Source organism: Oryzias latipes, chromosome 16 (assembly GCF_053564925.1).
Source record: "Oryzias latipes strain Hd-rR chromosome 16, Olatipes_Hd-rR_3.1".
Taxonomy (NCBI): Eukaryota; Metazoa; Chordata; class Actinopteri; order Beloniformes; family Adrianichthyidae; genus Oryzias; species Oryzias latipes.
The window spans coordinates 11931575-11945410 of NC_136252.1; the positions used below are offsets into that span (position 1 = coordinate 11931575).

Sequence of the window (13836 nt, forward strand, 5' to 3'; positions counted from 1 at the left end):
AGCCTAAGGCTGCTATCAGAATAGGATAGAATTCATCTGAGAAAGATCAGTTCCTTTGGTCCTTGAAGGACTAGATTATTTTGTGAGGATTCACCCTAAAGAAAGATGTAATGGAAACCTGTCAAACTGATTTCAGACGCTTTGCCTCTGTTGATGGAGAAAAAATATAGATAGATTTCAGGAAATCTCAAAGGAAAGCTTAGGATTCGATGCATATTCTGATGTTACCAGTTGTTTTGCAGTTCAAAGTATTTCAATGTTGAGTTTGGAGATGCGCCAACTGGAGGAAGAGTCTCAACCATCTCCTCAGACCACTGGGCAGGGGACACATAACCCACATTAAATTTGTCTTTTACCACTGGCGCATGATTCCAGTGGTGAGTGTATCCAACTGTCCTTACACATATGTGCAAGTCCCTCCATGCATGGAATGATCCTCTGCACATAAATCCGCTCCTTTTCGTGTCAGCATGGTCAGATTTCCAAACCAGAACAGGGGGTTTCCACCCCCCTGTTCTCTATGACACAAGCAAATGGAATGTGATACTCTAAACGGCTGCAAAGTTATGGCTGAGGGGAAGTGTAGCCAGTCGGCATAGGGTGGTAAAGTGAGGATGACTTTGGTGGTGTGGCAGATGAAGAAAAGCTGAGGGCCAAGACTTTGGGATCTCAGGCGGTTCTTCCAGGTGACTGATCAGCTCAAATGAGCAGAGAGACTGACAGAAGGTACTTGGTGTGTCATCTGGAAAGAGGAAAGCAGATTTTTATCCAGACAACTTGATTACTGCATTTCTGTGATGTCTCTAGACAGAGGAGACCACTTTAGAATAACATTTTATTTTAGCTTCCTTTTTAAGCCTAAACCAAATGAGTGGATCAGAATGCTGAAGTGTCTGTGTGAGATAAACTGGAGCTTTGGATGAAGGCATAATGTGGTGTAATCAGCTGTAAATGGTAGGAAAACTGATTTCCATCTCCATTGTGGCCTGTTGTGGGGGCGAGTGGATGTATTTGCTCATGATCCGCATGTTCTAAATCCTTAGAATGATGTATAATCTACCACTCTGTTTTTCCATACACATGCCAAATGTATTGTGATCCTGAGTTGCAGTGTATTTGATTGTGTCTTTTTGGTGGCTGTTAGTTTCTCATTTCTGAGCTGGTGGCTACAGCAGTGTTGCAGAATGAATGCCTCATCGCATTACATGCTGGTACAGCCACTGATTCAGGCAAGCAACCAGGCAAATTCCTGTGTGTGACACTTTGTGCAGAATGTGACAACATCTTATATTTGCTTTTTTATTTTTCATCCGCAAATCTCTCCTCCTCTGCATCTTCTTTTTCTCTCAGGCTCTCTCCATGGGGATGATGACAGAATATTACCACTTTATCTTCACCACACTGGTAAGTGGAGAAAGTGCCAGTGCTCCAAGTCGTGCTTCTATAAAGTGTTGCTCAAAAAACCTGTCTCACTTCAATTTGAATTGTTTGTTCGTTCGTTCATTTAGGTTTTTTTGGATGTAACTCCAGTGTTTATTACTGTATAGCCTGGACAGAGAAAAAAGACAGATGCTTTTCCAGCACTGGGAGGCTGATCTTTAAATAATTAGATTGTAGTGTTCTGTTCTGTACAAACAACACAACTTTGAAGAAGCAGAAGAAAAGAATTGATAAATGGCCTATACTTAGCACTTTTCCTTTTACCTTCTTCGAAGGCCCAAAGCGCTTTACAGTCACAGACCCATTCAACCATTCACACACTGGTGGCAACTCTGCTCAAACACCTTGCCTCTGGCGCCAACCTTCCACCAGCTGATATAGAGCTGATATCCTGAAGATGGTAAATGTTTTTAGATCAGCAAAAATGGGTAATTTCTCACGGCACACCTGACCATATGTCACGGCACACCTGACCATAGCGGCACACTGGTTGAAGAACACTGCTGTAGGACACAGTTTTTATCGTGAAACAAGCTGCGAACAAGCAGTTATGTTAAACATGAACGATAACGCCTCAGGGGTTCACAGAGTAGAGATGCGGTGTGCATCAAAGGGGCGAGCACTCTGCCTCAGTGAGTGAAAGACTTTGACATGAAACTAAAATTAAATAAGAAGAATTACTGTTTTTCCTTGTAATTACAGTATCTGTGTTAATTTAGTAATGCATTAACATGCCTAGCCCTAGTATTTAAACACATTGATGTACTTTATTAACCTTCCAATCTCAGCACCTTTTTTTGTGTTCTTTCTCACATACAATACATCAACTTTAAAGGTTTGTTTTCAGTACAACAACTTCAAAATGAGCGCAGAAGATTTTGTATAGCAACCGAGCTCGAAATACTTTTGTCTAATTGAACTAACTGATGTGTCTGACTGACAATAAGAACATTGTCATTTATTTGTTGTTGTGATATCCTGTCAGAAAACAGGAATTTGCTTTTTAAAGAGAGACACAGTTTAAACTTTTGCAACAAAACATGAAATACATTTAGGCGATGCATAACTTTCTGCTTAAAGGGTTACGTCAGGCTGTTACTGTTGCAAACATAAGACCAATTAAACAGAATTTAACCAATAATATGTTTTATAATAGAATAAGTAGAAAGTAATTCCTTTTCATCTAAATCTAATTTAAAATTTCCTCAGGGATTACTAAAGACATTTTCTATTCTATTCTATTCTATTCTATTCTAATGGATATAATTTAATAGAAAACCATTGACTTCCTGACTACAGGTCCACAAGCCCCCTGACTGGGTGGTCAGGTAAACTCTTAAACTCAAGTATTTATGGTTCTGGAACAAATCACTAACTTGCATTCATGGGCTTATTGTCTCATATTAAATAAAGCCACTTCGCCTAAATGCATAATTTTTAAAGGGGCTTGCAGTCCTTAAGTAAGCAGAGGACCTCTTTTTTTTCCTGTCAGAAACTGTCTTTTTCTACAGACTGAGATTTGTTGAAAGGCTAAATTAAAGTGAGCAGATTACAGATTTTGTTTATTACAGAGAGTCCTCAGAGGCTCTCGGCTATTGTTATTACTCGCACCCAGTGTGTCTAAGTCAATTCCTTCCGTTCCCAGCCTTCCCCAGTCACCTAAGGTGTGCCCCAAGGCTCTGTCCTTGGGCCGCTCCTTTTCATCATTTACCTCCTCCCACTTGGCAGTATTTTCAGGAAATTCAATGTATAATTCCCCTGTTACGCTGACGATACACAGCTATATTTATCGACTAAAACTCTATACCCCACCACCACCGCCCTCACAACCTGCTTATCGGAAGTTTAATCTTGATTCTCGTCAAACTCACTACAACTTAATAGCAACAAAACTGAGGTTCTCCTTGTTGACTCTAAATCGACTCCAAATACAGTCACCTTACCCTCTCCATTGACAATTCACTGGTGTCCTCATCCCCCGTAGTAAAAATCCTTGGCGTTATTCTTGACAGCTGCCTATCATTTCACTCTCATGTCAGTAATATTTCCCAGTCATCGTTCTTTCATCTACGCAACATCAACCGTCTTCGTGCCTCACTCACTCTCCAGCAGCTTCACCGGCTCCCGTCCATCTGAGAACGAATTACAAAATTCTTCTCTTAACTTTTAAGGCTATCCACAACCTTGCCTCTCCCTACCTGTCCAGGCTGCTGAAGATCGCTACACCTTCCTCCCTCTGAGATCCTCTTCCTCACTTCACCTATTTGTTCCCTTGCCCCGCCTCAGCTCCATGCTCTGCCGCCAAACTTTGGAACTGACTCCCACCTAACATCAGGAACACAGACTCTTATTTTATCCAAGTCCAAACTTAAAACTCATCTGCTGAAAATGTTGTATGCTTTTTAGCTCTGTTTGCACAATTATTTTTAATAATTTTTATCTTGTGTTTTCAACTGTGTGTTGTTCTGAATTGTAAAGTGTCCATGGGAGCCCGGAAAGGCGCTTATAAAGTAAATGTATCATTATGATTATTATTTTCTTCTCAAACAGATTGTTAATGTCAGCCTCTCCCTAGCTTTTTTTTTCCACACAGGGTCATTAAGCTTGGATTTCTTAGACATTACCATAGGAATGAACATATGTATGTGATTTTGCATAGGTTATATCTTTTTTTCTAGACATCTGAGTGCATTGTCTCTGTTTCCAGGATCTGTTTGCATTGGATGTGGAGCCTTACCGATACAGTGGGGTGAACATGACAGGCTTTAGGATCCTGAACACGGAAAACAGTCAAGTGGCTTCCATCATTGAGAAATGGTCCATGGAGAGACTGCAGGCTCCTCCAAAACCTGACTCTGGTCTACTGGACGGGTTCATGACCGTAAGTCTCTTGGGCGCTGTGGTTCAGCGGATGAACATGAATGAATCAATCAAAATAAACAAGCTTTGAGTTGCTTTGTTGAATTTGAAGTACATGTGTGCCTTTTTGGAAGTGCTAATACCCTAAAGACCTCTAGGTTTCAGGAGCTTTTAGTGCTTTCTGAGGTCATGCACCTGTTTGCTCTTCAGTATTGAAGTACTTTTTACATAAATAAAGTAAACAGCCGTATGTTTTAGCGTTTTCAGATATGCAGTAGTTACTCCTATTGTGATTCTGAGTCATGCAGAAGGAGTCTGTATAAATGAGCCCTGAGTTTGATGGGAGGAACGGCTTGTGTGGTGATCAGAGCATGCTCCCTTTATTAACTCCTCCTTCACAATGCTTTCATACCACTCACTTATCTGGGAGCCCAGCCAAAACTCTCAACCCACCAGGGACAAACTACCAGAAAAATACTAGGAAAATGAGAAATATGACTGATAGATGAACAGGAGTGGGTGAAGGAAAGGCTGTAGTGAAATGAAAGTCTTTGTGTTTCATTCCGCAGCCACAGTAGAGGTGTTAAATGTTAGACTGCTTGGTCTGATTCCAGTTGAAAAGCACTGGCAGCAGCACCGGCAACATGTTGGCTGCTGATTAAAAACAGTGGCACGCCTCTGGGAAGGAGCCGATTCCGGCTTTTTTCTTCTTTTCTAAAATAGCGAGATCATGCTGAGACATATTTCTGGACTGATAATGTAGACTGTTACTCAGTTTGAGCACTTGTTAGATTTTTGGCTCAATCAATAGTTTTCCACTTGAGGCCTGAAATGGATTGTGTGTATGATAACTGGGCATTTTCAAAGCACGGAGCCTCAGGGCGCTTTTATCACCCGTAAGTATAACACACGCTACAGCATGAGGCCTGAATCAACTTCATGTGCTCAGTCCAAACAGAGAAGCATAAGTTCAGAGCATTCAGAGCATAAGTTCAGTCTCGTCACAATTTCCCGTTATTATTTTTTTTTATTTTGTTATCTTCTGTTAGAAGGAGCCAAGGTGGTTAAATCTGGATCCGTGACGAGCACAGATTTATGTGTGTGGGAAGGGCTGTTTTCCTGCTCATCAGTGAGTGTGAAGGTGGGGATTGATTCATTAAACAAATGGCCTCCAGTCAGTAGCTAATGCATATTGACACGGTGAATATGAGATTTATATACGATTTAAGGAACAAAATGCTGATGTTCTGTAACTTTTAGACTTGCAGATCCTGACAGAATTCATGACTGTATAAATATTTCTCTGTAGCTTGACTGGAAAGCTGGACATACACAGAAATGCACTGTAAAGCAATGCAAAGATATACAAGGAAGAATGAATCAGTTTATGAGGTTTTTTTGAACCAACACAAGGGTTAAAAGACACAAAAGATCAAGAAACATACACCAAGTTCATTGTCCTCAGGGGATCATCTTGATGTACCAGCAAACCAGGGGAGCAGATGCATCAGGTTGTTTAAGCATAACAGATAAGGAGAGCAGGCAGGAAAGACTGCAAGCAATCACAGGTATGGATACCTGTACAGATCCAAGATTACATGAAGCCATGAGCAGGGGAGGCCATGGCCTCAAGGCTTCTCTCCGTTATCATTTTCCAACTGTGTGACAAAAAAGATCCTCAGTCTTGCATTCTGTCTGCAGTTAATTGGTTTGTCTTGAATCGTGGCTTAACATGTGCAACAAGAATGACCTGACAAACTGCACACTCTCATTAATGCTCTCATTGTTAACTATCCGCTGCTGTCTAATGCATCAAGTGGTCTTTTAAATAACAGTGGATCAAAGACATAGATGGGCTTTTGGAGAAAAGAGGGACATCTTGTTAGCAGAGCAACCATGGCGACCCTTCAGTCCCCTTTCTTTGTCTGTCATGCTCCAGCAACTTGTCATAAATCGACGGATTGGTAGGGAGCCCCCCTCCGTGTCACATGTTGACCCTTTGGGTGAGCCCAACTCGTTTTTGACGTGCTGCCTTCTCTGATTAAATTACTTTGGTAAAGTTTCACAGATTCCACCTTAATGCTATTACTACTACTACTACTACTACTAATAATAATAATGATGTATGTATTTATTTAACCTTTATTTATCCAGGCAAGACAGATTAAGACTGTTGCCTGGCAAAAGGTAAGACTTTTTGAGAAACAAACAATAATATTAATATTAAAGGAAACAAAAAAAACAATAAAAGTAAAAAAAAAAGTATTTTTCTTTTTCCTCAAACAATAGTTTACATTTCTGTAAATAAAACAGAAATTAAGGTAAAGGTTTTTCTTTTTATTTTACGGTTGAAAACATAAATCAATCGCCAGCGTCCTAATGTATAGTTGCCCAATCTGATATTTCAAGTCCAATTCTGCCTAGAAATGAATAAATACACACTAATTTTTATTTTTTTATTTTAAGAATTTAAAAACTTTTATGCTCTCGCTGGCCACATTAAATGACATGGGGGCCACGGGCCTTGGGCCAAAAGGCCCGCGGGCCTTGGGCCAAAAGGCATGAGGCCACGCTTGATGGCAACAACTAATCACTTTAATAAATGAACCCAAACTGTCTAAAAAACATGAACAAAGTGAGAAACAAAAAAGACAAAGCTGACCTTCCCCCATCCCCCAGCAGCATGGGCGAAACCTGACCAGAACTGGCTAAAGATGTGGGCAAGGAGGTTGACCCCACTGATCACAGCAGAAAAACCCAGAATAAAACAATGGTCAGACTTCTGCCTCTTTCTCGGTCTGTCTCTGCTTTCTCACCGCAGCAGCATCTTCTGCACCCTGGGCTTTTGTGAAAAACTTCCCATCAGAGAGAGACTTGTAAGTCATTTCACTTTTTGGCAGGAGCCTCTCAGGAGGTAGTGATCTTCTTGGACGATGCTCTTCCCTGCCTCTCAGCTGAAGCTTCTCTTAGCTTCGTTTACTCCATCTGCTTGCTTCTGTGCATCAAGCTGTCTCTCAGTGTGTTTCTCTTTAGCTGACAGACTTAGTTCTGGCTGAAGTAGAACTGCTTCCATGGGAGGAATTTGGCTGCAACATGTTTGGGGACATTATTGCAGCAGCTGGCATTATTCGTGCACAACTTCCTGCTTTCTCCACCCCAAAAAACACATAGACTGTTCTGGAAGATTTCCCTCAGTTAGCCCCTGGAAAAGGTCCCATCCTAAAAATATATTTCCTGTTGGACATAATGGCAACAGCTCTGCCTGAGATTTTGTCCCTTTTTTCTTGACCCTTTTGTGAAATCATGTAGCTTAGTGGATAAAACCTGCTTACAGCAAGGATGCTGATTAAAATCCACAGATTACATTTCTACTTACAAATCAAAGTTTGCTTTGGTAATAAATGATTATAAATACATACATATAAATATATATATATATAAATTATAAATCAGAATCATCTCAGAATATCACTCATTTGCCAGATTAGTTAAAGGTGAAAACAAATTACCCTCATAGTTTTAACTGCACAAAAATGCAACCTAAAGTGCGAGCAGCATTTTTTACACTAGAGGAGGCTGAAAGGACCAGAATCCCGCTGTTTCTCACCCAGCTCCCAGACAGAACGAGCAAACGTCAGATCACCCAAGTGGCCAGCAATGTTTACTGCTAAGTTATAACCCGCGCTGACTTATTAACTGGGACATCCCAATGTCTGGCACTGTCAGAAAAAGAGCGTTTTTCAATACATCCGCACAGCTGACTCTTAATTTGCCTATGCAGCTGAGTGGCACACATTTCTCTAAAGGATGTGTGCAGCAGTATCTAACAAAGAGTAAGCTCAGAGAATTTCAGGAAAGAGTGAAACTAGAGCACAGTCAGGAAGTTACACTGTGTGAAAAAAGACCTGCCATTCACTGGCAGTAGGTTTAAGAACAAAAGTCCAACTTAGTTACACAAAAAATATAGAATACTTTTAACCTTCTTATGTTTTTGCACAAAAAAATTGAACTTAAGTTTACAGTTTGTGTAATAAAATACCCAATCTGCCCAACACTCTAGATTACACTTAGTTAAGTTTAGGATTTTTTTAATGATTCAGATCAAATTGGACCTATTTAGTATTTAGTTATATAGAACAACTTGTATTAAAGCAATTGTACTTATTTTGTTTTTGCTGTTTTACTGTTTTTTTATGCTTTGTGTTAAAGGTTGGACATGTCCTTCTTGGTAAAGACGCTGTCCTAAAAGGCTGAACAGTCCATTGACGCAATCCTTTCAACTACAGTCAGGACCATTAATATTTGGACAGAGACACATTTTTTCTAATTTAGTTTCTGTACATTACCACAGTGAATTTTAAATAAAACAACTAAAATGCCATTGAAGTGCAGACTTTCAGCTTTTGTTCCATGTGTTGAACAAAAAGATTGCATAAAAAGGTAAAGAACAAAAGCATTTTTTAAGCACAATCCCTTCATTTCATGGACTCGTAAGTATTTGGACAAATGAAATAATTGAAAACTAAATGGTCATTACTAATATTTGGTTGAAAAGGGAGCCAGTTTAGCTCGTGCTGGTTTGCGGCGCCTTCCGTCTGTAAAACCAGGGTTCGACTCCGGGCTGCTCCCTGTTCCCTTCTCTACCTCTGCCGGTTCCAAGCCCGGTTTGAGAAGGTTGCGTCAGGAAGGGCATCCGGCGTAAAACATTGCCAAATTTACCATGCGACTTGTTCGCTGTGGCGACCCCTGATGGGAGAAGCCGAAAGTGGAAGAAGACTAATATTTGGTTGAAAACCCTTTGTTGGTAATGACAGCCTGAAGTCTTGAACTCATGGACATCACCAGATGCTGGGTTTTGTCCTTCTGAATGCTCTGCCAGGCCTTTAACGACGCAGCTTTCTGTTGCTGTTTGTTTGTGGGCCTTTCTGTCTGAAGTTTAGTCTTCAACAAGTGAAAGGCATGCTCAACAGATTTTAATGCAACAGTAAGGGGTTAAATACATGCTTATCTCAGACACAAGAGGTATACATTTGTGTAAACCTCTTGTATCTGAGGCTAAACTTTATTTTTATTATTTTAATTTGCATTTCATTTTTGACAGAAGGGAAGATCAATGGAGTGGGGGCAAGGCTATAAGAAAGGACAAAGGGGGTAAAATGATTGGAGGATGATAGAAGGAACACATAGGAGGGGGGTGCATTACATGCATTAACCTTCACACACAAAAATTGACACACACATAAAATGAATACAGACAAGCCCTCACGCATATGTAAACACGTACTAAACATGTTTCAAGCATGTATCAATCATGTATGCATGTACAAATATCCTGCTTGTACAATGGTTTTACTGAATATAGGGAGTAAAAAAAAAGATGGGGTGCACCCGGTCACCCACACACTGAGGAGGTCCGGTGCAAGGCCCCACCCACCTAAGAGTTCCCCCAGCCCCAGACAAGGGACACACCACTAACCAGTGCCCTCCAAAAGCGCCCCCACAAGGGATGGGTTAGGGGACACAAGTTCAATGACCACCACCCTCCTTATCAAATGTATTTTTGTGGGAAGTGTGTATTAAAAACTGTAGTACAAGTTGGGGGGGAATGCATTGTGAGGACACGTCCTATTTATTTATTTTTATTTTTTTGAAGTGATGTCCAAGTGTCCTCCCCATCAAAGGATCCTATATATCTAATTTGTAATTAATACCAGAGGCCAGGATGAGGGCTGCAATGCAGCAACCAAGGAGGGAGGAGCCAATGCCGAGTAGCCCAACCCCCAAATGCATCGTAAATTGACTTGCCTCCCCCAACACTAAAATGAATAATCAATGGAAGGAAGGAGGGCACTTTGGGGACAACTTCCATACTGACCCCAATATTTTGTTTGAAACACCTGCCCCCAAGCACCCCTAAGTATTGGACCCCATGCCTTCCCAGCAAGATGGACACATCAAAAGAGAAATCCACTCCCCAGTCCCAACCCTCCTCCCACACAAAAAGAGAGAAGCCAAGAAAGCGCCGGCCTCAGGGGCCAAACCCAGGCCTCTGCCCCCAAGCACCCCCCAAAGCAGGATGACATACTTCTGTCTTTTTGACGCGCTGTCGTTTTAGGAAGAGATGCTACTTGGGACATTTAAATCATAATAAGAACTTTTCAAACTAGCTCAATATGTATGCATGTATTTAAAAGTCAGAGAAAATCTGACCACAAATAGCAAATGGTTACATTTAAAAATAAAATTTTGCGGCTTCTACCACCAGAACCAACACTTTGTGATCATGCTGTATGTGTAGACCTGATGATGGACCCATTGAGTCACTTTAGCACCGCAATTGAAGGTCTAATCGTCCTCCTTTTACTGGAAGTTAAAGACAAAACATACTGGGCAGGAAAGAGAAGTGTTTTCCTGTCAGTAACTGGATGCTACAAGCCTATTTAAAACACATGGACATTGATCTCTATATTTTGTCTGGGCTGGGGACTGGCACAGGGAGACCCAGACATGGGCCCTCTTGTTAGGCAGAAGCATTAAGGGTCTTGCCTAAGGACTCACGCTGGATGAAGCTTTGGGAATTGAACCCTGATTTCCCATGTGCCAGTCCTGCACGCAGCCCACTGATCCATCCAGCTGCTACATGTGAGAATGTGTACATAACCTTTATTTTTTTCAAAGCTATTTTAAGGTATGAGTCAAACTAGGACATATGTAAACAAATACAGACTAATTACACTGTTTGAATCATTGAATAATGTTGTAGTGATGCTCAAAGACTGGCATGAAAACATGAAACACACCAAGGACCGAATTAAAAAAAAAGTTGTTGAACAATCAATTTTTTCTCCTCATATTGCCAGACAATGCACAGCTGAAGTTTTGTGTTTTGATTAAAAATTGTTTGTGCTTTTAATAACATAGTATTATAATCATTTATCTTAATCCTATATCCATTTATTGTTGCACCTATTTGGCGAAATATTTTAAGTCTGAAAGAAAATCAAAATGAGCAAAAATTGGTCTTCTGACAGTCTGGCATGCAGCGGAGAACCCAGATGCAGAGAAGAACCAACCATAAGCAGCAGCATAAAGTCTCAAAATGTATCAACAAAAAAGTCACCAAATATTAACGGAAACTAAATAGTCCGTAGCAACAGAATTATACAAAAGCAAAACAAATAACGAGCCGACACTGAGAAAACAGAGAGGACCTGTAAAATGCACTGCAGATAATTAGCAAGAACCAGTGACTGAGACTGCTCAGCAGGATCCACGGGTCAATGGGCAGAGTCACATCCACATGCTAGAAACAGCTAAGATACTGTGCAGGACCTTCAAGCTTGGGTGCAAACCACCTGCAGAGGGTAAGAATAGATTTTAGAATATCTTTATTTATATACTGTATGTATGTTACACACACATGTTGAAATCCCTGGTTTAACCCTTGTGCTATCTTAGATGACCCCACTCTTACATTGAGGTGTTCTCCCTACCATGACAAAGGTGGATAAAGGTGGAAAGATTTCATGTAATCCATGGACACCAGTGAGGTTCACAAATCATTGAAGAAAAAAGGTTCAGAGCACTGTCTAGTGGGTCTAGATGACCCAACTCCCAATGTTAAAGTGCCTAGGATAGCACAAGGGTTAAGAGGTATATTGATTGAAACTAAGCACAGCCTGGTTGATTAACTTTTTTCTTATCTTTCTTTTATGTCTTTCCCCAACACCTGCAGTCAGGCTTATTCGTCATTAATGCAAAACAAAACAAAGAAAAAAAGCTGCATCAGAGAAGGAGCAAACTTACAGTCTCCTACTGAAAAATCTTGAGTAAAATCTTTTTTTAATTTAGTGACAGGATTTGCAAAAGAAATGCATTGTAAACACTTGTTCTGGTGTAACCTTGTGTGTGTGCAGCAAACAGAGTACTGCTGACTTTCTGCCCTGGAAAATTTCACAAAAACCTGTTTATGAAAACTCAGACATCTCTTTAAAGTCTGTGCCCCGCATACCCAACCAGCACTCTGATTCCACCCTGACAAGGAAAGTTTGCAGAAGCACAAAGCAGTGCTCCAAGGGTCCTTGCAGCAGATTTCTTTCTCTGCTCATTATCTGCTTGCTGGGAAAAACTCATCAGATTCACTTGAGTGTTAAGACTATTAGTCCTCCTGACAGTGCGTCTTAGTCACGGCACAGTGAATTCTGCTGCTAAAGCAATATGGCAGAGCTCTGCTTGTACACATGTCTGCAGTCCATTCTAGGCCAAACCACCAGGATGTCTGACAGAGCTGCAGCCTTTTTAATTAGCACAGCACGGCTTAAAGACTTAAACCTTATTTGTGTTTCACCAGCATCCGAGGCAAAATGAACAATGTTGTTTTTATTTAAAAGAGGATGCTTGTGCGTTCCATGGATGATATCGAGCTCTTTGGATCACTGACATCAGTCTCAGACACCTGTGATAATTAGCCTGACAGGTGAGTTCAATTTAAGCAAAAACTACTGACGAAGGACATTCCACATTGTTAAGCACACCAACATTTTCCAGCAATATGAGAAAGAAAAAGGATCTCTGCTGCTGAAAAGCATGAAATAGTTCAATGCCTTGGACAGGGTATATAAACCTTGGATATTTCAGGAAAACTTAAGTAGAAACGGATGCAGTGGGCCCAGACACACAGTATCTCACAAAAGTGTGTATATCCCTTAAATTTCTCCAGATATTTTGTATCTTTTTATGGAACAACACTGCATACTTACTTAGCGGTCAGAGCAGGTGCTTAAAGTCACGTGACGCGTCAAGACAGACGGATGTGGTGAACAGAATCCGGTAGTTTTCCAATATTAAACTTCTTTCAGTATTAGAAAATAAACAATCAAAGTTAGTGTATGTATTTTTTTTTGTCTCGGCCCATTACCAAGTGGACTAAGGACTGGTATCGGTCCACAGCCCAAGGTTTGGGGACCACTGCTCATTGAGTTTAATTGAAAAACAAATAATTTTATCTTTTTGACACAGAAATACTATTTGCATAATAATTTGGAACGCACTATAAATGTTGAGCTTTTGTGCTACCGGTGTTAGAGGGCAGCCTTGTCAAAGTCCAACATGCACTGGGAGTAGGTACAGTATAACTAACTGCCGGCTCTGGAAACCAAGCTCCTGCTCTAGTCACAAAAGAACCAGACAGCCCAACAAAAGACATATGGACCGGATGACCTAACTCTTATGAACCCCCCCTTAAAGAGCTGATCAACAATAAGGACAGAAACAGGTCTGCGGTTCCTAGGTCTGAGGTTGGACTGTTGGATGAACTCTCCTCTCCAGTACCCTGGCATAGATTTTCCCAGGGAGGCTGGGGAGTGCGATTCCAAGATGGTATGTCCCCTTTATTGAAAAGGTAGCCACCACCCCTGTCTTCCAGTTCAGTGGTACAGTCCCCAACTGCAATGCAATGCTGCAGAGACGTGTCAGCCAAGGCACTCCCACAGCATCCAGAGACTTGAGGTACTTGGGGCGGAGCCTCTGCTTCCACAA

The 13836-nt window shown here is 41.0% G+C and overlaps 1 protein-coding gene across 6 annotated transcripts in view; it reads left to right on the forward strand.

The window, feature by feature from the left end:
- LOC101172189 (glutamate receptor, ionotropic, kainate 2) overlaps positions 1-13836 on the forward strand; it is a 253946-nt gene that overhangs the window by 111390 nt on the left and 128720 nt on the right. For all 6 annotated transcript variants that reach the window (XR_002291930.3, XM_078933421.1, XM_020709977.3 and 3 more), the window contains 2 exons: positions 1351-1404; positions 4148-4321. Coding sequence is in view for 5 of the 6 variants with exons in the window: in XM_078933421.1 (XP_078789547.1) it covers positions 1351-1404; positions 4148-4321 (228 nt within the window). In the remaining variant the exon portion in view is untranslated. The remainder of the gene's footprint in view (positions 1-1350; positions 1405-4147; positions 4322-13836) is intronic.